General features: G+C 49.3%; 2 protein-coding genes across 2 annotated transcripts in view; one reads left to right on the top strand and one right to left on the bottom strand.

The window, feature by feature from the left end:
- Positions 1-17,248, top strand: part of LOC108318111 (core histone macro-H2A.2) — a 58,573-nt gene extending 41,325 nt beyond the window's left edge. The window contains exons 6-9 of the mRNA XM_017548887.2: positions 1,327-1,426; positions 5,816-5,905; positions 13,777-13,951; positions 16,495-17,248. Coding sequence (XP_017404376.1) covers positions 1,327-1,426; positions 5,816-5,905; positions 13,777-13,951; positions 16,495-16,660 — 531 coding nt within the window. The 3' untranslated portion in view covers positions 16,661-17,248. The remainder of the gene's footprint in view (positions 1-1,326; positions 1,427-5,815; positions 5,906-13,776; positions 13,952-16,494) is intronic.
- Positions 17,242-24,138, bottom strand: part of AIFM2 (apoptosis inducing factor mitochondria associated 2) — a 20,875-nt gene continuing 13,978 nt past the window's right edge. Inside the window, exons 6-9 of the mRNA XM_017548885.2 lie at positions 22,443-22,551; positions 21,245-21,397; positions 19,579-19,779; positions 17,242-19,289 (exon numbers count right to left, since the gene is read on the bottom strand). Of these exons, the coding sequence (XP_017404374.1) occupies positions 19,138-19,289; positions 19,579-19,779; positions 21,245-21,397; positions 22,443-22,551 (615 nt within the window). The 3' untranslated portion in view covers positions 17,242-19,137. The remainder of the gene's footprint in view (positions 19,290-19,578; positions 19,780-21,244; positions 21,398-22,442; positions 22,552-24,138) is intronic.

Below are 24,138 nucleotides of genomic sequence, written 5' to 3'. Positions count from 1 at the left end.
CAGTGTCAGCACTGTGAGAGTGAACAAGCTCTTTTTTGCTGAGAATTGTTAATGCTAACATTGGTCAGACTAGGGTAAGCATAGAAGCTCTTTCTGGTCAGTAGATAGGATGACATTACTGGTTTTGCTGGGAATTCCCCACACCCCAGTTATTTCTACATCTGCCAAAAAAAAAATCCATTGCTAACTTTCTCAAACAGCTCTGAGAGGCCCATCTTACATGGCACAATGTAATTTATCCAAGAAAGGAAATAGAAATATATGTTTCCCAAACATCCTTGGTATTAGAAATGAATTATTTGCCAATAATTCAGTCTGCCTGCCTTCCTAGGCTCTAGAAAGAAAACAAACAGGGCTATACATTTGAACAGTCTCCAGCAACACAACAGCAGCCCAGCCAGACATGCAAATAATTCATTCCTACTAGTGTAAAGTTTACTGAGCCGACAATTTATCTACCAAGTCAACTGGGGCTGAAATAAGACACCCAAGGAAAGAGTCCATTAATCATATCTCTGGTAGCTGCATGTTTCCATCCTGACACCGTAGTAAGCCTCCATTCAAAGAATTGGGAAGAGCACGTTCTAAGAAGAGCATCGGTGTGGCCGGTTACTAATGCGTCACTAATGAAAGCAGGGAAACAAAGAGTGGAATTGATGTCCCCTCTCAGGCCTGTTCACTGTTACATGATGATTAGCTTTCTCTCACTTAGCTAGGGGAACACAAAGGTCTTGCTCACACAGACCAACAATGGAGAATGCCCTCCATTCCTCTCTACTATGAACACATAGGGTAGCATTTCCCAAGAGTAGCCCCAAGGCTGTGGTCTCCAAAGGGCCAGGGAGCCAGACACACCCAAGCCAGGATCCCAGAGCCCATTGCTTTTCTCCAGCAAGGTTACTGGCTTCAGACCCCTACCCCACAAATTTTGTGCTCCTCTAGGGAGAATGCAGGGTGCTGAGGGGAGAAGAGAGAGCAAGCCCTGGGTTTCCTTGCAGGGGCTGCTCAGAGGATACATCACCAAAAACCAAGGCCTGAGATGTAAGGGAAAGAAAGAAAGAGAGGGGAGGTCCTGCTCCTGTTCCAGGGAAGAGGAAATGGATTTGTTGATGCTGCCAGCCCCAAAGTAAAAAGCAAATCCACTGAGCCCAAAGAGCTTATTGCAAATCAGACACCTGGGAAACTAGAGGTTGTCACTCTCTATGCAGCCTTATGTTGACACTGAGTATGAATAATGAAAGAGCATTAATAAATGCAGGTAAAACATGAGGATTTTCAACAGGATTTTATCTTTTCCACATTCTCCATCTTTTCTTCCTAATGTAGCTGTCCTTAACCCAGAGTGACATCAGCCATATTGGCTCCATGAGAGTGGAGGGCATTGTCCACCCAACCACAGCCGAAATTGACCTCAAAGAAGATATAGGTAAGGTCCTGAGACTTCAGTAGAAGTGCCATAGAATAGGCCACCATTGAGGCAAGTTCTTGGGAAGCTGGTCATCGTCAACTGGCTGTCCCATTGCTGGGTTCCCATGTCAAACTCTGTCTCTAAGTATAGTTGAACAGCTTCAATAGAGAGAAGCAAACTTTGTTTTAATTCTGCATATATTTTTCTGAAATTTTTATGTGGATATTGTGCAAAAGCAAATCATTAGTGTACAGCTTGATGAATTTTTCTCAAAGTAGACCCCACTGTGTAACCAGCACCAAGATCCTGAAGCAGACCCTTACCGGCACCCCAGAAGTCCTCCTCAGCCCCGCTCCCAGGCAGTATCTCTTCCAAGAGTAACCACTGTCCTGTCTTCTAAAAGCAGAGATGGGTTTCACATCTGTCTTGAATTTTTATAGATGAAATCATGTCCTCTTCTGGGTCCGACTCCTTTTGCTCAACTTAGTATTGTGAAATCTATCCACGTTGTTGAGTATGGTTGTATTCATTCGTTTTCCTTGCTCTGTGGTATGACACAGTACAAATATATGACAGTTTACTGATCTATTCTACCACGGATGACATTTGGGGTGGTTTCCAGTTTCGGCTATAGTGAATAGTGCTACTGTAAATATTGTTGTACATGTTTACATATATCATAAGCTTCAATACTGAGAATGCTATTGATAAAGGGGAGATAGATATCTAGAAAAAATTAGGTTGTCCATTAAGCTATGAGCACTGAGTTATTTTGCCTGTGCTTTGCCCCCTGTCCCACAAGTAGGCAGGGTGGAGGAGCTTGGGAGGTCAAGCTGTTACAGGCGCTGGAAATAACAGCATGCAACAGTCCCCATCCCATCCATTTTACCAGGCAGAACTGCCTTAAACTCTCCATGGGAAGGGTAAAGTTAGCACAGAAGGGGCTTGTCCCTAGGGCATAGGGCTTGCCTGTGAGGGAGGCAGTTTGAGGTAGATGTTAGTAGTTCAGCCCTGGGTGGTAGCACTAGGGGTCCCAGGCAGCTGGACTCACTCAGGGTGTCCTCCTGACCTCAGAGGCCACTTGCTGTGCTGAAAAGGAGCTAGGACAGCCCTGGAGAAAGAGCATTACAGAGAAACAGGTCCCCTTCCACTCTCCATGGAAGGACGCCCTCTAGTGGCCATCATCTGGAGCTCTTTTAATAGGTGTCCTGCCTCTCACGGACACTTTGTAGTGTTCATACTTTACACGTTTCTGTAGTATTTAAATTTTTATGTAAGAAAAACAATATGCTTCTTTTATTAATTGGCATGGTGGCAGAGTAGAAAGAAAACTGGTCTGGGAGCAAAAAGTCACGCTCAGATCTCAGAAGTGGATTCTAAGGCCAACCTCTTCAGGGTCTTGGGAGGAGAAATGGGCCAAAGGCAGCCAGGTGGTTAAGGGGGCGGGTTTCAGGTGAGCCTGCCTGGACTGTCCCAGCTTTTCTGAATTGCTGCCTAGCTGTGTGAGCTTTGGCAGGTTTCTAAACCTCCCTGAACCTTTGTTTCCCTCTGTAAGGGAAGATAACAATAGTACCTGTCCATAGGGGTGCTGAGAAGATGAAATCGAGGGTACACGGATGGGCCTAGTGCAGTGCTGGGCTCCGCGCAGTTAGTAATTGACAGGCGTTTTATTGCTGCCGTCTTAGGAGGAGTCCTCCCATGATGATTCCATTCTCCACCACCATCACCCAAACTAACCATCCCACAGCCTCACTCTTTTCAAAACATTACGTTATTATGGAAAAAGCTGAGCATACACAAGAACAGCAGAAAAGTATCATGAAACCCTACGCAGCCAGATGCAATAATCGGCACCCATGGCCACATTTGTTTCAGCCCTTACCCCTTCCACGCACTTCCACACGTCATCTGTGAATATTTCACAATGATCTCTAAATGATAATGGCAGTTTTTTAACAACACAGGCGCAATACCATTGTCGTACCTTTAAAAAGATAGCATATTAATAATATTAATATCAGCAAATTACCAGTGTTCCCATTCCAGTTACATCATAAATGTCAAGTTTTTTAAACATTTGTTTAAACCAGGCACAGTGGCACACTCCTGTAGTCCCAGCTACTTGGGAAGCTGAGGCAGGAGGATCGCTTGAGCCCAGGAGTTGGAGACCAGCCTGGACAATATACTGGGACCCCCATTTCTTATTTTAAAAGGTGGGGGGAGGGCAAGTACAGTGGCTCACACCTGTAATCCCAGCATTTTGGGAGGCTGAGGTGGGTGGACCATTTGAGCTCAGAAGTTCCAGACCAACCTGGGCCCGTGGCAAAACCCTACATCTACAAAAAATACAAAAATTAGCCAGGCATGGTAGCACATGCTTGTGGTCCCAGCTACGGTGAGAGGCTGAGGTGGGAGGATTGCCCAGGAGTTTCAGGCTGCAGTGAACTGGGATCCTGCCAGTACAGTCCAGCCTGGGCCACAGAGTGAGACCTTGTCTCATGAAAGAAAGAAAGAGAGGGAGAGGGAGAGGGGAAAAAGAAAGAGAGAGAAAGAAGAAGGAAGGGAGAAAGAAAGAAAGAGAGAGAGAGAGGAGAAAGAAAGAAAGGAAGGAAGGAAGGAAGGAAGGTAGGAAGGGAGGGAAGGAAAGGAAGGAGGGGGAGGGGGGAGAGAAAGGAAGAAAAAAAAGAAAATTTGTTTATTTGATTTAGGATCCAAATAAGTCCACACATCGTAGTTGGTTGATAAGTCTCTTATACCATACGTTCCCCCTTCATCTCTATTCCACTCTTATTTATTTGCAATTCATTTGTTGAGGAAGCTGGGCCATCTGTCTTGTGGGGTTCATACAGTCCAGATTTTGTTGATTACATCCTCCTGGCATCATGAAACATGTTTCTTTATTTTTTTACAACTCCGTAGTTGGATCTAGAGGTTTCATGAGGCGTAGGTTTGAAACTGCCAAGACTCCTTGGTCAGTGGCAAGCGCTCATGCCTCAGGAGGCTTACCATGCCTGGTTGTCTGTCTTCGTGTGATGCTGGTGGCCACTGATGCCTCTGCTTCAGATTCCAGCATTCATTAGAAGTTGCAAAGCTGTGGTATTCTCATTCTAGCACTACTTCTTTTCTTCTCGGGGATGCTTCTGTAGAGAGAAACTACCTCTCTCCAGGCTGTTTTTTTCTTAAAAGCCTTCAGTGAGGAGGGTGGATTCCCCTTCTACACATTCCCATTTGGCCGATGACCTGAATACAGAGGGCAGGAGTATAGACCTAGTCCCCTGCTTCTCAACATGAACGGGCTGCCAGCTTCAGTTACCCGGCCTTCTCCAGGCCTCTGGACTCAATAAATCAACAGTGTCCACGAATCTGGGGGCCAGAAAGGAGCCTCGGAGGTACTGGGTATAATGCACAATCTCCATTTCCCAGTTGCGTCTTGGAAACCGAGGCACTTTAATGAAGAAACCCCCTCCACAAACTCTCCCCCAGTGTTCAGTGACCACTGGAATAGACACTTGTAGTTGTGGTGTGGGAACACCACTAGGCCCTGGGGAAGACTCTGAACTGAACAAGAATAATGGTGATGATTCACAAAGAGAGAGCTGAGATTTGCCCCAGACATCCAGATCACCAAGTTCATTAGAAGATGAAAACACCTGAAAAACACCTCATCTGCTGCCCCAAAGCAGCAGTCATCCCAGTCTGGACAAAACACCCATGTCATATCAGAGGCAGGAGAGCTGGATGCGCAGATACACGCAGGCGGGGTTCCTGTGGGGTCAGAGGTGGCGTCCTGTCATCTCCCAGGGGTTCCCCTTGGCCTGTGTAGAAGCAAGAGCTGAGGCAGGAAAAGAAAATAAAAAATAGGGCATTCCCCAACATCAAAGGCTCAGGGCATCTCCTGGCAGGAAAGTCCTTAGAGATTAGCCTCTCTGCATTTCTCCATTGAGAACAGCATGAGGTTGGGGGGACAGCATGCCAGGCTGCCCTGGGCCTGTGTCTGCCCTTTGACTCCAAGCACTTACAGTATGTTGCTGGCACTGCGATGGGACCAGGACTCCGGAGCTCTCAACATGAATACGAAGCCTGTAGGGCACAACACTTCAGTCTCAGTTTTTTGTTGTTTTGTTTTTGAATCATCTACAGGACTCAGCCCATGAGACTGCTTTATGGCCATGTCACCCCTTACAAGATCCTTTATAAAAGCTTGCTAATCTAAGTCTGCTAGACGGCGGCCCAGAGACCCCTGCCTCCAGTGACCACTGGCAAACCAGGATAACAACTGGGAGGTCAACTCCCAGCTTCTAACAGTGCTTTTTTTTTTTTTTTTTCCTGGCCTACTACAACTACGTCACACAGTGTTATGCCATTGAAAGAACAACCACAGTGGCTTCTCATTGCTCTCCTTTGCAGGTAAAGCCTTGGAAAAGGCTGGGGGCAAAGAGTTCTTGGAAACGGTAAAGGAGCTTCGCAAATCCCAAGGCCCTTTGGAAGTCGCCGAAGGTAAGTGTGGAATTGGGCTCCTGTCTCCAGCATGGCCTCACCCTCCTCTCTGGAGTCTCCAGCCTCACGTGTCTCATGCCTATTCAGCTTATGAGACAAAGTATGTCGTAACTAATCAGAAAGCTATTTTAGCATCTCAGGTCATTTGAGCAGGCCCATGGATATCCTTTCAGATGTCCCGGGAACTGCAATATGTCTGAATAATTCAAGTCAATTTGCCTCAGATCCCTCAAAATGATCTAGAGCCATTGGTGAATTTGCATGTGTGTCATAAAATACACATACCATAGGATTTACCGCAGCAACTATTGTTTTCTTTGTTTCTGTTTTTGTTTTTGAGACGGAGTCTCACTCCATCACCCAGGCTGGAGTGCAGTGGCGCGATCTCAGCTCACTGCAATCTCCTCCTCCCGGGTTCAAACAATTCTGGTGCCTCAGCCTCCTGAGTTGCTGGAATTGCAGGCACATGCCACCATGCCTGGCTAGTGTTTATGTTTTAGTAGAGACGGGGTTTCACCATGTTGGCCAGGCTGGTCTCAAACTCCTAATCTCAAGTGATCCACCCGCATCGGCCTCCCAAAGTGCTGGGATTACAGGCATAGGCCACTGCACCCGCCCACTGGAACTATATTAAAGCATATAATTCAGTTGCATTAAGTACTTTTACAATGTTGTGCAACCATCACCACTACCTACTCCAGAGCTTTGATAGACTCAGAAATCCCCTAAGCATTAAGCAGTCATGCCCAGTGCCCCCTCAGGCCCTGGCAAGCACTAATCTACTTTCCGTCTCTATGGATTTGCCTATTATGGACTTTTCATATAAATGAAATCGCATAATAAATGACTTTTATGTCTGGCTTCTCTCAATTAACATTGTTTTTCAAAGTTCATCCATACTGTAGCATGTGTCAGTACTTGTTCCTTTTCACGACTGAATAATATTCCTTTTTTTTTTTTTTTTTTGAGACTGAGTCTTGCTCTGTCACCAGGCTGGAGCACAGTGGCACAGTTTCGGCTCACTGCAACCTCCGCCTCCTGGATTCAAGCGATTCTTCCACCTCAGCCTCCCAAGTAGCTGGGACTACAGGCCTGTGCCAAATGCCTGGCTAATTTTTGTATTTTTAGTAGAGACGGGGTTTCACCATGTTGGCCAGGATGGTCTCAATCTCTTGACCTTGTGATCCGCCCGTCTCGGCCTCCCAAAGTGCTGGGATTACAGACGTGAGCCACCACGCCCGGCTACATATTTTAGCCATTCATCTACTGATGGACATTTGGGCTGTTGCCACCTTTGGTGATTGTGAATAGAGCTGCAATACACGTTTTTATTTGAACATCTGTTGTCCAGGCTATTGGGCAAGTTTTTGACCGGTGGATCCAACCTCGGATCCATGTTCCCACCCACATGACTCCCAGTCAGTTCACCCTTGTACCCTCAGTCAGTGCCAAGTGCTTCAGGGCTTCAGAGGAAAATAAAACCCACTGCTGCCCTCAGATGCATAAATAGGGCACAGAGCAGGAGCATGACCTCAGCGTAGGGGAGTGTGGGAGGACTGCAGTGAGGCTGGAGACCCCATGGGCGTGGGAGCGGCGGGCAATAGGAGCACTGCATACAGGAAGACACAGGTCTTGTATGAGCAGGGAGTCTGAGGTCAGCACCTGGGAGGAAAGAAACAGCAGCCAGGATGAGGTCGGGCCTGTGGGCTGCGCAAAGAGGTCTGGATCGGACCCTATATGGACAGGCGGGCCCTTGGAAGCTTAAGCAGGGGGCTGTCCTGATTAGCCTTGTTATAAAAGTAATGGGGTCTTCTAGTCCAGGAAAGAACAAGAGCCCACGCTTTAAATCTGCACCCACCACTCCCCATGGGCATAGCAGTAATAGATGCAGTGTCTTTTTAAAAACTGTAAGACAGAGCCACACTCAAATACAAGATAAGCCTCCGTGTAGATAGAGACAGGAGAGCTGCAGCAGCACCCCCAGGAAGTCGCCGCCCCAGGCCTGGGCTCCAGGTCTGTAAGATGCAGAGTTGCTTCACGTATAAAGAGGGCTTGGCTCTCTGCTCAAAACAAGGGGCTGCATGAGACTCTCACGCCTTTACAGGAAGCCAAAGCTCTGGCCACCGCCCAGGGCTACAACTTGTGTAAAATCTGTCTTTCTAGGATAGCAGAAGGGAGAAGAGAGCCCCTCACCCAAGCTCAGGGCCACACTGCCCACTGACTCAATGTTTGGGTCCTCCACATCTCCAGTATAACCATGAGACCAAGTCCCGAATCGGGCATCTAAGACCGCATCTGGACTGGGGGCCTGGGTGTGGGGAAGGATCCCCAGAAACTGCCTGATAGGGTGCAAAGGAGAGAAAAATAGCTGCTCTACACAGAATGAGAGGCTCCAACGCACTTCTTTTTAAAATTATTTTTTAAATAGAGATGGGGTCTTGCTATGTTGCCCAGGTTGATCTTGAAGTGCTGGGCTCAAGTGATCCTCCGAACTCAGCCTCCCAAAGTGCTAGGATTATAGGCAGGAGCCACCGTGCCCAGCACCAACACACTTCTAAACAGAGTTCCAAAGGCAGCAAATAGAAAGTAGAGAAGCAGTGTTTAAGGAGATCATAGCTGAGAATTTTCCAGAATGAAACATGAGCCCTTAAGCTGAAAATATCAAGCAAAATGCATGAAGATAAATCCAAAACCTGGAGTGTTGTGGTAAAGCCTCAGAAATTCAAAAATCAAAAGAAACCTTCAAAGTAACCAGAGAGGAACGGCAGACCATTTGTAAAGAAATGATGGTTCTTCTAGTGACAGCAGACTTCTCATCAGCAAAAAAAAAAAAGATGTTTGGAAACAGGAAAGAAATAACTTCAAAGCACTGAGGGGGAAAAAAGAAAATTGTCAACCAGGAATTCCACATGTTGCTACATTACCATTCAAGAATGAGGACAAAAGATGTTTTTTCAGACATGCAGAGTTGAGAGGCAGCAATACAGACACTAGCTGGAAGGCATACAAAAGGCTGTGTGAAGAAACAGACCTGAACCTAGAAGGAAGGAGAGGACCGCAGGACACAATTTTGAGCTAAGAAATGGGCGCAGGTATGTTAGGGGTAAGAAGCCATGGCCTGGGGCCAGCCAGTGGTCGCACCCTGGGGAAAATGGAGAAGGGGAGATGGTTCGCCACATTGCATTTCATTTAAAAACACCATCAGTTGTAAGATACACTCTTATTGTACGTACCACTAAGAAAGATTAAATTTTCCAAAACAAGGTATCTAATAGGCCCCACATAAAGCAGGGGCACATTCAATATAACTGCAAGCAAGACATGAACCCAGCATGCAGAAAGGAGCAGCAAATATCTTGACCTGGGCATCCAATGTTCGACAAGGGCCAAAAAAAAAAAGGCTCACTCAAGAATTTGGGAAGTCACAGTGGCTCACGCCTGTATAGCCAGCACTTTGAGAGGCAGAGGCAGACCGATCACCTGAGGCCGGGAATTCAAGACCAGCCTGGCCAACATGGTGAAACCCCGTCTCTACTAAAAATACAAAAATGAGCCGGGCATGGTGGCATGTGCCTGTAATCCCAGCTACTCGGCAGGCTGAAGCAGGAGAATCACTTCAACCAAGGAGGCAGAGGTTGCAGTAAGCCAAGATCGTGCCATTGCACTCCAGCCTAGGCAACAGAGTAAGACTCCATCTCAAAAATAAAAAAAATGTGAACCACAAGCCAGTGCTCCTGAAGATTTGCAGCCAGATCCAGCGCTGCTCAAAGCCGCAGGCAGAGGAGAGAGTGGGACATAGCCTTAGTTTGGTAGTGTCCCCAGGTGACACAGAAGGAAATATAATTTCTTTCTGGAAGAACTCAGCCCTAGGCTGACAGCAATTCCAAGATGCTTCCTGATTTCAACAATATTAAAATGTTTAAACAAAAAGAAAAAGTGCATCTTAACATGATTAAAACAGATCAACTGCAGTGCAGGTCACCCTGTGGCAGGGGGTGGAGGAGGGTGGATCAAGAAAATATTTCATGAGTAGAGCCAGTGAGAGGCAATGATGCTGCATGTTCAGGGCGGCAGAAGCTGGAGCTAAGGGCCAGAGTTTCCAGGCTGAGCAAACTGATGAAAAGTCAGGCCTTTCATTCATTTGTTGAATATTTGAGCACCTGCCTGCCAGTCACTGTGGTAGGAGCCAGGCAGCAGCAAGGAGCACAAAAGTGCTTCAGTCATCTGGGGCAGAAGCAGTTCATGTTGAGCATCTACGGTGTGCGCTGTAGGGCGCAGGCATCGGGATGTGGATGTAAACGTAAGCCCTGAACACTCCTGAACTTTACAACCAGGCAGGGAGCCCAGGGTAACACTGTACATCACTTAGCACAACTGGCTGCTGAATTGCATTGCAGAGGCCCAAAGAGAACGGGTGAGGGAGTCAGGGACAGAGGGGTGTGGAGACTGAGGTGCAGCCAGACACAGTGTGTTCAGGGGACTGAGCCCACTGGCTGGAAGATGACCAGGCATCCAGGAGAAGCAAGAAATCGACAGACTCCAAGGGGAAAGGGCCAGACCCTGAAGGCAGCCTGGGAGGACAGCTGTAAGGCCAGGTCCTCGATCAGGAGCAGTTGCAGATTCTGAGTTTAAATGTGGAGGTGAAGAAACCTGACTCCAGCAACCATATGGAGGATGGTTTAGCAGAAGGAGGCCTGGGGCCCGAAGACCATAGAGAAAACAGTATTGGATGAGGGTGGGAGTGGAGTGAGGGTGAAAATGAAGTACATGGGCCTGGAATGAGACAAGACAGAGGAAACTGACTGGTGTCTGCAGTGACAGACAGGGGGAAAGGGGAATCAGGTTTCAGGAGTGAATGACCATTTTAATGTGGGCACACATTAGCCCTGGGGCACCAGAAAGGTCATGAGGTACAGGTCCCTGTTGAAAGCTAAGGAGGAAAATGTCTTGCGGATAGCTGCTGAGGAGCTGGGGCTGCAGCAGAGAGAACACTGGGCCCAGACAGGCAGGAAGAAGAGAGGCCATTGTGGGAAACTAGGCACCATTGAAAGAAAACCCACAGTGTCATTGAAACCAGGGATCAGCAGTAGCAGCCTCTCAGCAGGATAAGGGGCCACCCTAGAGTCCCCTTTTGCTGTAGTGACTCCAAGAACTATGATGGCTCACCTGAGGGACGGGTTCTAGAAGGTCCTAGCGGCAGCACTGCCACCATCAGAATGCAGGGCTTCACCAGGCGACATCACATTAGGTAAGAGAATGCCCCCCGGTCATTATGTGGATAGGTGCTTATACCAAATACCAGGGTCCCAACCCTTGCAATAACTTGGCCCTCATCCTCGACACCTCTAGAGAACATTACGAAGCATTACGGCTATAAGCCACGTTTTCCATTTCCAGTTGCCATGAAAATACTTGGTTTTGGACTGAAATGTCATCATGTGCTACCTTGAAAGTCATTTTTTCCTTGATTGGATGTTTGACATTGCCAATAGGAACATATTCCTTTTATTTAAAAATGACTTTTGGCCGGGTACAGTGGCTCACACCTATAATCCCAGCACTTTGGGAGGCTGAGGTGGGTGGATCATTTGAGGTTAGGAGTTTAAGACCAACTTGGCCAACATGGTGAAACCCCATCTCTACAAAGAACTAGCCAAGCATGGTGGCAGGCGCCTGTAATCCCAGCTACTCAAGAAGATGAGGCAGGAGAATCGAATCACTTGAACCCGGGACATGGAGGTTGCAGTGAGCTGTGATTGCACCTGCACTCCAGCCTGGGCGACAGAGGGAGACCCTATCTCAAAAATAATAAGACTTTACATTAGAGGATTAATACCCTTCTGCTAGTAACATGATTATAGTTTTAAAACATATGAAATAAATCAGCCATGACTGTCACAAGCCAAACTCCATCCAGCATGCAATAGCAGCCAGATGCTCGGGAAAATCGCACAGCGCAAGCAAGGCCCATCCCCAGGGCCCCTGGTTCTCAGCAGAGCAGCCCCAGTTTGAGGGGTATCATTGTTCAGGCCAAAGAGACACCCTGCTTCTGGTGCACAAATATACACGGCTGTAGAGTCAACATGCATGGCGGGCCCCACCCAGGACCTCGCTATATTGTGTGGCCTGAGTTCTGCACTCAGGCGTTCACGTGTGATGGCACTGAGCCCCCGCCAGGCACTGGAAGGCAAGGAGCCTACAGCCTCCCCTGATGGATGAAGGGATCCCTTGGATTTGGATTCCACCCATGCGAGGAAGTGCAGTCTGTGCTCCCTGACGCTGGACATTGCCAGGAAACACTTATCATAAACTAGGTGGCCATCATAGATTTCCAGTCCATCTTTCGCTCCAACCCCACACACAGCTCTGAAATACGGTGGACACACATTTCTGTTACAAGCACTGCCCCTAGTGGCCACGGACCCTTGCTACACCGGTTCCTGGGTTCCTGGAGAGGCACAGGGCGCAGGGCGCAGGGCGCAGGGCGGCGTGGAGGCACGCGGCTGGTGGCTGAAGCTGCAGCTAGCCCAGGCAGATCCAAGAGAACTGCTCCCCTGGGGACCAACGGCCACAGGGACTTCCAGCTTAGCAGCCAAGGGGCTTATCAACTCTGTCACCAATAGGAACCATGTTTAGGGGAGTAAACAGTAAAACAAAGGAGTATGATTGAAAGTCTGAGACAAGGCTGGCCTAATTCAATTTCACAACCTGCTTTTGAAACCTCGCTCTCTGCAGGGCATGTAGAGATCATCAAATGGCAATCCATGTCCAAGGAACTATATAATCAAGTTCTGTGGTTCTCAACTCATAGAAGGTCCTGAAATCACATAAGCGTAAGCCCCTACACCAGACCTACGGAGTCAGGAGCTTGTGGGGTGGGGCCCAGGCACGTCTAGTTTTTAAAAGCCACTATAGGCCAGGTGTGGTGGCTCACACCTGTAATCCTGGCACTTGGGGTGCCTGAGGCAGAGGAATCACTTGAACCCAGGAGGTGGAGATTGCAGTGAGCTGAGATGACATCACTGCACTCCAACCTGGGTGACAGAACAAGTTATAAAACAAGTTATAACTCAAAAAAGTTATAAAAACAAAAAAAAAAGCCACTGTATTCATTTACTGTGGCTACTGTAACAAGGTATCACAAAGTCCATGGCTTCAAACAACACAAAGTTATCTTCTTACAGTTCTGGAGGCCGGAAGTCCACAGTGAGTTTTAGGAGCCTGAGATCCAGGTGTTGGCAGGACTGGCTCCTTCTGGAGGCTCAGGGAAGGGTCCCTCCCTTGCCTTTTCCAGCGTTTAGGCAGCAGCACTCCTTGGCTCCTGGCTACATCGCACCAATGCCTGTTTCCATCATCACACGGCCTTCTCCTGCCTTTGACCCTCTTGCCTCCCTCTTATGAGGCCCCAGGCTCACCCAGACAGTCCAGGATCATCTCCCCATCTCAAGATCCTGAACTTATCAGCTCTGCAAAGTCCCTTTCACCATGTAAGGGAACACCCACAGGCTCCAGGGATTAGGATGTGGATGTTTTGGGATGCCATCACTTTACCTACCACAGCCACCACAGAGGATGTGATGTGTCCCTTTAGGAACCATTGTGAGGAGGCAGCCTAGCCCAGGCACTAGTTGGCCGACCATATGAAAGTGATGTGATCGCTTCTACCCAGAGCTGTGCTAACTGTGCAAAGTGATCCGACCCAGCTCTTGTTCTGTTAAACACAGTCCACATCAGAAGCACGGGATGCTGCCCAGCCAACGTCTCTTTCACCGCCTTGTCTCCCACAGATCTAACGGGTACACAATGGGGTTAGGCTATAACCTAGGAAACCTTAGGAAATAACCTACGGCATTTTCTCTCCTGTGTCCCAGCCGCCGTCAGCCAATCCAGTGGACTCGCAGCCAAATTTGTCATCCACTGTCACATCCCTCAGTGGGGTTCCGACAAATGTGAAGAACAACTTGAAGAGACCATCAAAAACTGCCTGTCAGCAGCGGAGGACAAGAAACTAAAGTCCGTCGCGTTCCCGCCTTTCCCCAGCGGCAGGTAAGATGCAGTCCCCACTAGGCACGGTGGCTCATGCCCATAATACCAGCACTTTGGGAGGCCGATGTCAGGAGTTCAAGACCAGCCTGGCCAACATGGTGAAACCCTGTCTCTACTAAAAATACAAAAATTAGCCAGGCATGTAGTCCCAGCTGCTCAGGAGGCTGAGGCAGGAGAATCGCTTGAATCCAGGAGGCAGAGGTTGCAGTGAGCCAAGATCCCACCACTGCACTCCCACCTGGATGACAGAACGAGACTCCATTTCAAAAAAAAAAAAAAGATGAAGTTCCCCTGAGTTGATTCTTCCAGCCTTTTCCCTAGAAATCAGCTTCCCCCCTACTTACATCTGATCTGGATATGACCAAGGGCTGCCAGCACAGCCAAGCATGCTGACCAGGTGACAAGAAACCCAGTTTTCATCCTTCAGAACCCACGGGGAAGCAAGCCCACTGGCTTGTAGGCAGCAGGTCTTCCCTGGCTGGGGCCAGCCCCACTGCCTCCTTGATGTTAAAGCCCAGAGAGGAAGGCAGCCCAGGGGAGGAGCGGGAGGAAGAGGCAAGCTGGTGCGTTTTTTGAGAGCCTTCCAGGTTCAAAGTCCATATTCCCACCAGCTGTCCATGTCTAGGACACATGATCAGAAAACAGCAGGCTCAAAGGCCTTGCTACTCAAAGTGTGGTCCATAGGCAGGCAGCGGTGACCGAGGTTAGAATGCAGACTCTCAGGCCTCCCATCTCCAACCTCTGGCTCCAGAGTCCCCAGGGAATTCCGTTGCTGCTCTGGGAGTTCGAGGCTTTGATGAATGCACCCAGAGAAATGAAAGTCTGTCCCCAAGGGATTGCTGAAGAGGAGGTTGGGGAATGACTGGATTGTCACAGATCCCAGCTGGCCATTGTTTCAGATAAGTAGTAAGGATATCTGCTCTCACATACAACGTATCCTCTCCCTTCATGCCCCTAGCCAATCCGTTGCTTTAATTTTGAACACCCTCTCATCTTGAGAGCTGCCCCTTTATAATATAGCTATGGTTTATAGCTGTGATCTGGGAAGGCCAAGAGGACAATAATGAGATCTAGGTTCCTGCTGAAATCATATCTCAACCTAGGCCAGCAGCATTGAGTCTCAACTGTCCAGGCCCAGAGATGCTGTGAGATGCATTCATTCATCAGTGGGACCATGGCAATGCTGTTCTGTGCTGACTACATATAAGCAGGAAGAATCCCTATTAACAGGCACCCTACTGGACCTGCCCCAGGGGTCTTTGTGGCTGACCCCTAACGACCACCCTGGCTGTGTCCCCAGAAGCTGGTGCTGTGGCCCAGCCTGGTGGATGGCACTATCAATAGCTCCCTGGCACCTGAGGCCTTTAACAAACTTTCATCAACCCACCCAGAGTCACAATGCTGAAATGACATGGGGCTGTGCCTATGAAATATTAAGTGCATTAAAAAGGATTTATGAAGACAGGTTTTGGAGCATACATTTTTGTACTTTACTAAGCAATCTGGTTAGCATATGAACCAGTTTGGAGGGAGCTAATAAAATTTGTTTACTTTTCTGAAACCAGCCATTTTTAATGCTGAATGGCTAGCATTTTTAAAGCCAAGCTTGACTTGATTAGGTGACATAGATTCAGATACAGGGAGCTGGCACGGTGGCTCACGCTTGTAAATCCAACAGCTCTGGGAGGCTGAGGCAGGAGCATCACTTGAGGCCAGGAGTTTGAGACCACCCTGGACAACAAGACCTGTCTGTACAAAAAATTAAAAATAAAAAGAATTTAGCCACGCATGGAGGCACACACCTATAGTCCCAACTACTTAGAGGCTGAAGCAGGAGGCAGATAGCTTGAGCCCAGAGGTTCAAAGCTGCAGAGAGCTTTGATCACACCATTGCACTCCAGCCTGAGTGACGAAGCAAGACCTTGCCTCTAAAAAAACCTAATTAAAAAAATTTTAATAAAAAATAAAATACAGCGCACCCTTCACTTCGCCAGCCCTATGACCTTGACTAAAATCATTGTGCTTGGCTGGGCACGGTGGCTCACACCTGTAATCCCAGCACTTGGGGAGGCCAAGGCTGGCAGATCACCTGAGGTCAGGAGTTCAAGACAGCCTGACCAAAAAGGTGAAACCCCATCTCTACTAAAAATATAAAAATTAGCCAGGTGTGGTGGCATGCACCTGTAGTCCCAGCTACTTGGGAGGCTGAGGCAGGAGAATCACGGGAGGCAGAAGTTGCAGTGAGCCAAGATTGTGCCACCACTCCAGCCTGGGTGACAGAGAGAGACAGACTCCATCTCAAAATAAATGAATTAGTTAATTAAATCACTGTATCTCTCCGAGTAAGTGTGACACCTATAAAGTGGGGCAACATGGCCCCCTCCAGGCCACCCTGTCTGTCCCTTTGGCTAGGGTCAAAGGAGGTCATGCATGGACCAGCCCTGCACACAGCCAGGCCCCACTCCGTAAAAACAAAGGCACTTCATGCTCCCATGGGTCCCAGGGACCAAAATGACGTCAGCTCTTCTTTTGCTTTGGCACAGAAACTGCTTTCCCAAACAGACCGCAGCCCAGGTGACCCTCAAAGCCATCTCAGCCCACTTTGACGACTCGAGCGCATCCTCGCTGAAGAACGTGTACTTCCTGCTCTTCGACAGCGAGAGCATCGGCATCTACGTGCAGGAGATGGCCAAGCTCGATGCCAAGTAGCCACCGCACTTTCCAGCAGGCATCGGAGGACGCCCCTGGGTCCCGAGAGTGGGGTTTTGCTTTTTAAAAGGAAAGAGGATGGGTGGCGGCGGGGGAGTAGAGGGCGGGGCAGGTCCTGCCGGCGCAGGGAGCCCTCTGCCCTTCACACTCTCCTCCAAAAGAGCCTCCATCCATAAGGAAGCAGATCTCCGCGAGGGGTTTCTGTCCATGTGTTTTTCTCCTGTTGTTTTAGAACTTTTTTAAAAAAACAGACCTCGTTTTAGATTTATAGCATTGACTTTTACACACACTCACACAAGAAAAAATCCTTTCAAAATTATTAAATCTTCTGTTCCTCCTTTTTCCAAGGGAAGAGGGCATAAACGTGACCTGGGCTCTATTGGTGTGCGTGTTCCGTGGCAGAGAGAAGAAAACAGGAAAGATCTCACTGGTGCTTTTCTCTTTTGTTTTAGTGCCCCCCGCCCCCACCCCTATAATATCTGTAACTACTCCTAAAAAGATTTTGCTTCAGGCTTTTTTTGGTTTCGTTTTGTTTTTTAAAGAAAAAGAAAATGAAAGGAAAAAATAAAAGATCCAGTGTCTTTCTTACAACATATTCCTTTATTGCAACATTTTCCTCCACTTGGAAAACTGTGTCCCCACGCATAGGTCCCTCTAGAATATTGTAAGTCAATAGAACAAGGCCTGTCACTCACATGCCAGGATTCCCACCTCACTGGGCCCCAGGTCAGATAGCCCCATAGCCCCAGGCTGCAGGTCCTGCCAGCGGGAAGGTGGGCCTCCCTTCGTGGTCCATAAAGACAGATCCTTGGACGAAGCTGCCGGGGGAACAACCATCCTCTGAGAGAGGCACACGACTCACTTAGGCCTGGACAACAGCCCCAACGGGATGGGCTGAGAACCCCAGGGAGACTGGTGTCCCAAGGACTCTGTCCTAGTACCCAGAGGCCACCATCAAAAGGGAGCAGGGAGGGGCAGGGTGGGGAGGTGGGGCCCGAATCTATTCAGATGACCTCACCAATCACTTCTGCTTCACAGATTTCACCTAGGCCATCCAAGAGGGGCTCCTCGGATTGGAAGATCTCTCCCAAAGAGGAGCCATTTATATACCATAACATAGTTGGTGGCAGACATTAGTGCCCGGCTGGGCCTCCAGACAAGTGACGCTGGGGTTGGTGAGGAAACCAGAAGCACAAAACGACAAAGTCCCTCAGGGGCCCTCTCCCGGTCCCCAGCATCAGCTGGAGTTTTGTCACTTACAAATCTGCCCATGAGTAACCTGGAAATACGCTGAGGGTCACCCGCAGAACCCCCTTCTGTTCACTAATGGGTAAGCAGATGGCACCCGCAAAGAGTCACATTGTCTGCCCTTCCCTAAACACCTCCAGTGGCCGGCAAGCCAGGCTGCAGTCTCAACCCTGCTAGCTGTGTAAAAACACACTCTGTCAGGGTGGCATAACCAGAAGGGAACCTCTGTCTAGCTCTTTCTTCTTAAATGTAACCTATTGCATGGAGTTAGGATCTAAAAGTGGAAATGTGCTGGCCGCAGTGGCTCAAGCCTGTAATCCCAGCACTTTGGGAGGCCGAGATGAGTGGATCACCTGAGGTCAGGAGTTCGAGGCTAGTCTGGTCAACATAGTGAAACCCCATCTCTACTAAAAAAATACAAAAATTAGCCAGACGTGGTGGCGTATGCCTGTAGTCTCAGTTACTCAAGAGGTTGAGGCAGGAGAATCATGTGAACCCAGGAGGCAGAGGTTGCAGTGAGCCCAGATCGTCCCACTGGACTCCAGCCTGGGTGACAGAGCAAGACTGTCTCAAAAATAAATAAACAAACAAAAGTGGCAATGTAGCGAGGCCACAAGGCTTAAGGAGTATGGGGAATATGCAGCAGTTAGGAGTTGAAAACGAGGCTCCTGTGAACTCTTCCTGGTTGTTGCAGAATGTATGGGCTCCCCCACTGTGTGATGGCAGAGGTTTGGGGTGCAGGGCGTCTCTCCACCTCAGGTCCTTCCGTTGTTCTGAATGTGCAGCTGTCTTTCCTACTGTCACAGACAGACACTGGCTACCAGAGCCCAGCTCTCTGCCCTGCTCTGAGAGCTCTAAATGACACACATCATGGCCACAAACACATGCACACACATGCACATGCATGCATAGCCCAGAGGAGCAGGTACAGCGTGAAGGCTAGCTGTGGCCTCCCCAGTACCATGCAGCCAGCACGCATGAGCCCCTCGGCGGGTACCGCTACAAGCACACCTTCGAAACCCAGAAAGAACCCTCTAAGGGGGAATTTGTTTAATGTCTCTTTCTCTCCCATTTCTGTTTTATACAAGTTGCATTTCTGGCCAGCACATCATTGGCATCTTATTCCAGAAGAAAAGCATTAGTTCTAGCACTTGCCAGGCGGGTGCCATGCGCCCAGCAGTCCATTCACCCACCTGCTGCAGTAGCTCGCCTCCCGCCCGGCCTCCCCATCAGGGTGGAGACTGCTTCATGGTTTTCCAGCTCGTAGAGATGAACAGGTCCCGGCTCTTGGCCAGCCGAACCATGAGCCGGCCCACATAGAAGCCACTGATCTGGCCCACACCATCATTTCTCCCCATGGACAGGAGGAACGTCAGTGCACCTGCGAGCAGAGACACAGAAACAACCAGAACCTCACTGAACCTCCTGGGGCTGCACCTCCCAGAGTACCAATCCTTCCCAAGGCCTTCGGACTCAGGGCCAGGAAATGTGAAATCGTTTTAGGAAGGTGGGTGAGGCTCTGATTTATTTTTAAAGAGCTCTAGAGGGATGTTTCCGTCACCAGCTTGGAGAACTTGTTCTAGTGGCCAGGTATCTGATAGCCCAAAAAGGCTTCCCATATCTAACCCAAAACTCTCTTAAAACTGCAAAGCACATGGGGCCTCTCTTACCCGGCTTGTAGGCCTGGAGAGGTCGCTGCTTCACGGAGTTGACGATGTTGGCCACAGCGATGTTGGCGTGGAGGCCAGCAAGATAGGCCATCTTGGGTGTTCTCAGGTCGGCACAGTCACCGATGGCGTAGACGTTGCTGTGACCCTCCACCTGGAGGTGCTCGTTCACTCTCAGAGCACCACTGCTAGCCAGTCTGTTCTCTGCCAGGAGAGATGACACCAAAACAAAGGCACTAAGCTGCCGTGGTAAGTGGTCACCAGGAGTTGGTGAGGGCAAGCTCTAGGCGTTGGTCAATAGGTGCTGGTCAGGTCACCCTCCTGAGGCATGACCACCCCCTGGAGGTGCCTCCTCTAGAGGCCACCCGCCCAGCTAATTTATTCCCACCTGAAGTCTCCTCCTCACAGAGGCAAGGTTGCTGATGCCAGGGTGGAAATGGGTCAACGCAATGTACATAACTCTGTGCAAGTTACAATGATTTGCTGAGTCTTTAATTTACTTTTGAATGCAGATGAGATTTTAAAAACGAATGCAAGCCAGGTATGGTGGCTCACACATAAAATCCCAGGTCTTTGGGAGGCCAAGGCAGGTGGAATACTCGAGGCCAGGAGCTCGAGACCAGACTGGCCAACTCGATGAAACCCCATCTATACTAAAAATACAAAAATTAGCTGGGCTTGGTGGCGTACAGCTGTAATCCCAGATATTCAGGAAACTGAGGCACGAGAGTTGCTTGAACCCAGGAGGTGGAGGTTGCAGTGAGCCAAGATCACACCACTGCACTCCAGCCTGGATGACAGAGCCAGACTCTGTCTCAAAAAATAAAAAACAAAACTGAAGCATTAAAAATAAATGCAGAGCTTTAATAAATGACAAACTGCTTTTTTAAAGGGACTTTCTAAAAACTTGTATTTGAAAACACAACATTAGGACAATTAGGTATTAATTTCTGGGATCTCTGTCCATTATAAGCCCTCAATCCCATCACTACACAGGCCTGGACCGACTTTCTTTTCCTGGGAGTGGATCATTACCTCCTGCTGGATACAAGGCAGGAGCTCCTTGTCAGGGAAGAGCATTTGGGAGTAAATGATGGGGACCTGAGGACACAAAGCAACCACTGGGCCTGGCCACTGAGTCTCCCACTCACAAACAGAAGCTTAAACACACATCAGTCCACCTTGGCCACCTCCAGCCCGCTAAATACACAAATACTGAGCTTTAAGAAATGAGGCCATGTTATCAACCCCACTCCCCAGTCAATCCAAGCTCAAGAGACTAAACGTTTGGATCTGGATTTGGGGGCAGCGGCACACCTGCCAAGAGAGAAAGGCCTGACCCTGAATTTCCGCTGTACCCAGGCGAGGGGGAAAGAAACAGAACACCAACCTTGCTCATGTCTCTGGAGCCCATTCCCATCTCCTACCACTAGGGGGCAGCCCTAATTTCAGAAGATTCTAGTCATCTTGGCCACCTGGAGCCAAGACATTGTCACACCTGAGGAGAGCTCAGCAAGAGTAGACCCTCACTGAATTTAAAGTCTGAGCTGCTGGGAAGAAAGGGGATAGGCAGCGAGGTGTGGACTCCTAGGGGCAGGCACTACAGGGAATTCACAAGGTGCTGGAGACCGAGGAGGCATGGGGCAGGCCCGGCTGGGCACTTACTCACCAAACGCACTGCGGTAGGCAGAGCTGTTGATCTTGATGCCGGTGCAGAGAATCACCAGGTTGGTGGCCACCTCCGTGCCTTTGTCCGTCTGCACTTTGATGTACTCTCGATATTCATTGAGAGGCAGCTCCTCCAGATTGTTCACCCGCTCACCTAGAAAGGGGTTTCATGACCAGGAGGCTGGTGGGGACAGGCACCCCATTGAGCCTGGGCCTCGAGCCAAGGCTGACCCTGGGGAGGGCCTGGACCTCTGGGGCCCAACTGGGCAGTGGCTCCACCCCCTCTTCCCACCCTGCCCCTCCCTCAGTCCACTCTATGCCTCACAAAGCTGAACTGGACATCTGGCCCGAGGGGTCCAGCTGGAGAAAGGTTCCAAGAAGCCCCTGGAGGGAAGCAAGGCTATTTCTCAAGAAGTTCTAGGAAATGCTATTCAATGGGAGACCTCAGACGTGCCTCTTGAGTGCCAACCATGCCATCCTAACTAGGCAGGATGAGCGCTCCAAGTGCACCATGACAAAGGGGAAAGCCAGAGAAAGAGGGGCCAGCTCACTGCACTCACTGCCTAAAGTGACAGTGACGGCAGCACTCCACAGCCAGGTACCCCAAGGAGGCTGAGGCAGCCGTGCGGACCCTTCACAGGTCAGACGCCTCACCCTCCTGCACACCTCGGGGAGGCTAGGGCCCCATGCAATGAAGTGAGTGCGGAGGCCACAGCGCTGGAAGAGAACCCCACTCTCCAGCATGTGCTGAGTGGGTCTCGTCCCCTGCTCTGCACGAAAGCAACACTCCTCACCACTCTCAAAACATAAACCAATAAGCCTATTCCCTCAGCCACAGAGACTTCATATTTGGGGCAAATTCTTCAGATGCACTTAAGAAAATCATTCAGCAGACAGGCAACCCACCATCTGCACTGCATCCAAACCAATAACAAGGACAATGAAATCCTATAAGTACCAGGCCCTCCTGGGGACGGGCACAACTTCCAGCTGGACAAAGCTCAGGTGGGCTTTGATGCTCAGGTGGGCTTTGATGCTCACGGCCATTTCTGAGTGCTCCATGCTCAACCCCAGGACACAGTGGAAAAAAGAGGCTGGGGTGGACAGTAGCCACCCTCCTGCTGGAGGCAGTGACCAAGCCTCCAAGCCACAAGTCACCAGGCGGGGCGGGGCAGGGAGAGAGGTGAGGGTGCACATACTCAGCAGCAGCTGCACGCCCTTCCGGAGGAGGATCTCCTTCACTTCCTGCCTGACGGAGGGCAGGAGCTCCTTGTCGGCCAGGGACACTTGGGAGTGAATCAGAGTGACCTGGGGACAAAATACCACAGGGCCTGAGAAGGAGCCCCCAAGTCTTCAAACACTAACACTGCATGAACGTCCACTTCCACTCCCACCTCAAGGTTATAGATGAGGAAACTGAGGCTCCAGAGAAGTAATCTGTCCAATGTCAGAACCAATTTGTGGTGAGCTGGGCCCACAGGTTCAAGGCTAGGACTCTTTCAGTACCCTCCTGCCATGCCCAGGCCAGAGGACTACCAATATGCCAATGTGTCACAACCTACACCTCACCTAGGGCCACCTGGAAAATGATCTTCAAGCATCCTTGGGCATTTATAATTATGCAAGCCATGGACATTCTAACAGTCAATCAGGCTGATGTCAACATTAAAGCTGGTTTAAAATTAGTGCTTCCAGGCATGTCTACTTGCTGTCTGGGACAACATAGGAAGGTGTCCCAGGCACCTCATGTTGCAGTCATGTTCAAAGCCTGGGATTTGATATCAAATTGCTGGGTTGAAATCCCATCTGTGATACTCACTTGGAAACCTCCCAAAGGCTCACTAACATGGGCACAATAGCCCCACTCATAGGAATTATGTAATGATGAGCAAAAAATATGTATAAAGCATGTAACTCAGCACATACGAAGTCCTTAATAAAGGGTGGCTGCTACTGCCCTTACTGTCTACTAATCCTAAACATGTGGATATTTTACTGAGTTACTTGAACTTATTTACTACTTCAGACTGGTTGGACCCCTTTGAAATAAAAAGAAATGTATATATTGGTCTCTGCCCCCAGATCCTGATGCAGAGCTCTTAAACCCCTTGTAAATTGGGGTACTAGGAATCATTTGTTCTAATATTTGGTCCTCGATGCCGGTTCTTGACACAGATCGCCTGAGATCTTGGTAATGTCCTGAGTGATGGGCGGGTCTGACACGGAGCTCCTAACTTCTTGGATGTTCCTGGGTGATGGGAGTATCTTTTGTTCTAATGAAGCTACTCGGGATGGGCTCCTGGAGGATTGCTGGTCACCAGAGAGACCAAGCCAGGCTTAGAAGCCTGGAACTTTCAGCCCCAGGAACAAGAGGGGCTGGAGATTGAGTTTATAATCAAACTTGCCTACCTGATGAAGCCTCCATAAAAATCCCTGAAGCTCGGGGTTCAGAGACCTTCCAGGTTGGTGAACATGTCCACATGCCAGGAGAGTGCTGCACCCCAACTCCATGGGGACAGAAGCCACTGTGCTCAGGACCCTTCTAGACCATGCCCTATTCGCCTCTTCATCTGAATATTCATTTTTATCTTTTAAAACATCCTTTGTGGCCAGGTGCGGTGGCTCACGCCTATAATCCCAGCACATTGGGAGGCGGAGGTGGGTGCATCACCTCAAGTCAGGAGTTCCAGACCAGCCTGGCCAACATGGTGAAACCTTGTCTCTACTAAAAATACAAAAAAAATTAGCTGAACATAGTGGTGTGCGCCTGTAGTCCCAGCTACTCAGGGAAGCTGAGGCAGGTGAATTGCTTGAACCCAGGAGGCAGAGATTGCAGTGAGCCAAGATCGCGCCACTGCACTCCAGCCTGGGCAACAGAGGGAGACTCCATGTCCC

Source organism: Cebus imitator, unplaced genomic scaffold (assembly GCF_001604975.1).
Source record: "Cebus imitator isolate Cc_AM_T3 unplaced genomic scaffold, Cebus_imitator-1.0 Scaffold215, whole genome shotgun sequence".
Taxonomy (NCBI): domain Eukaryota; kingdom Metazoa; phylum Chordata; class Mammalia; order Primates; family Cebidae; genus Cebus; species Cebus imitator.
Note: the sequence above shows the minus strand (reverse complement) of the source record. Positions and strands in the feature narration are given on the sequence as shown.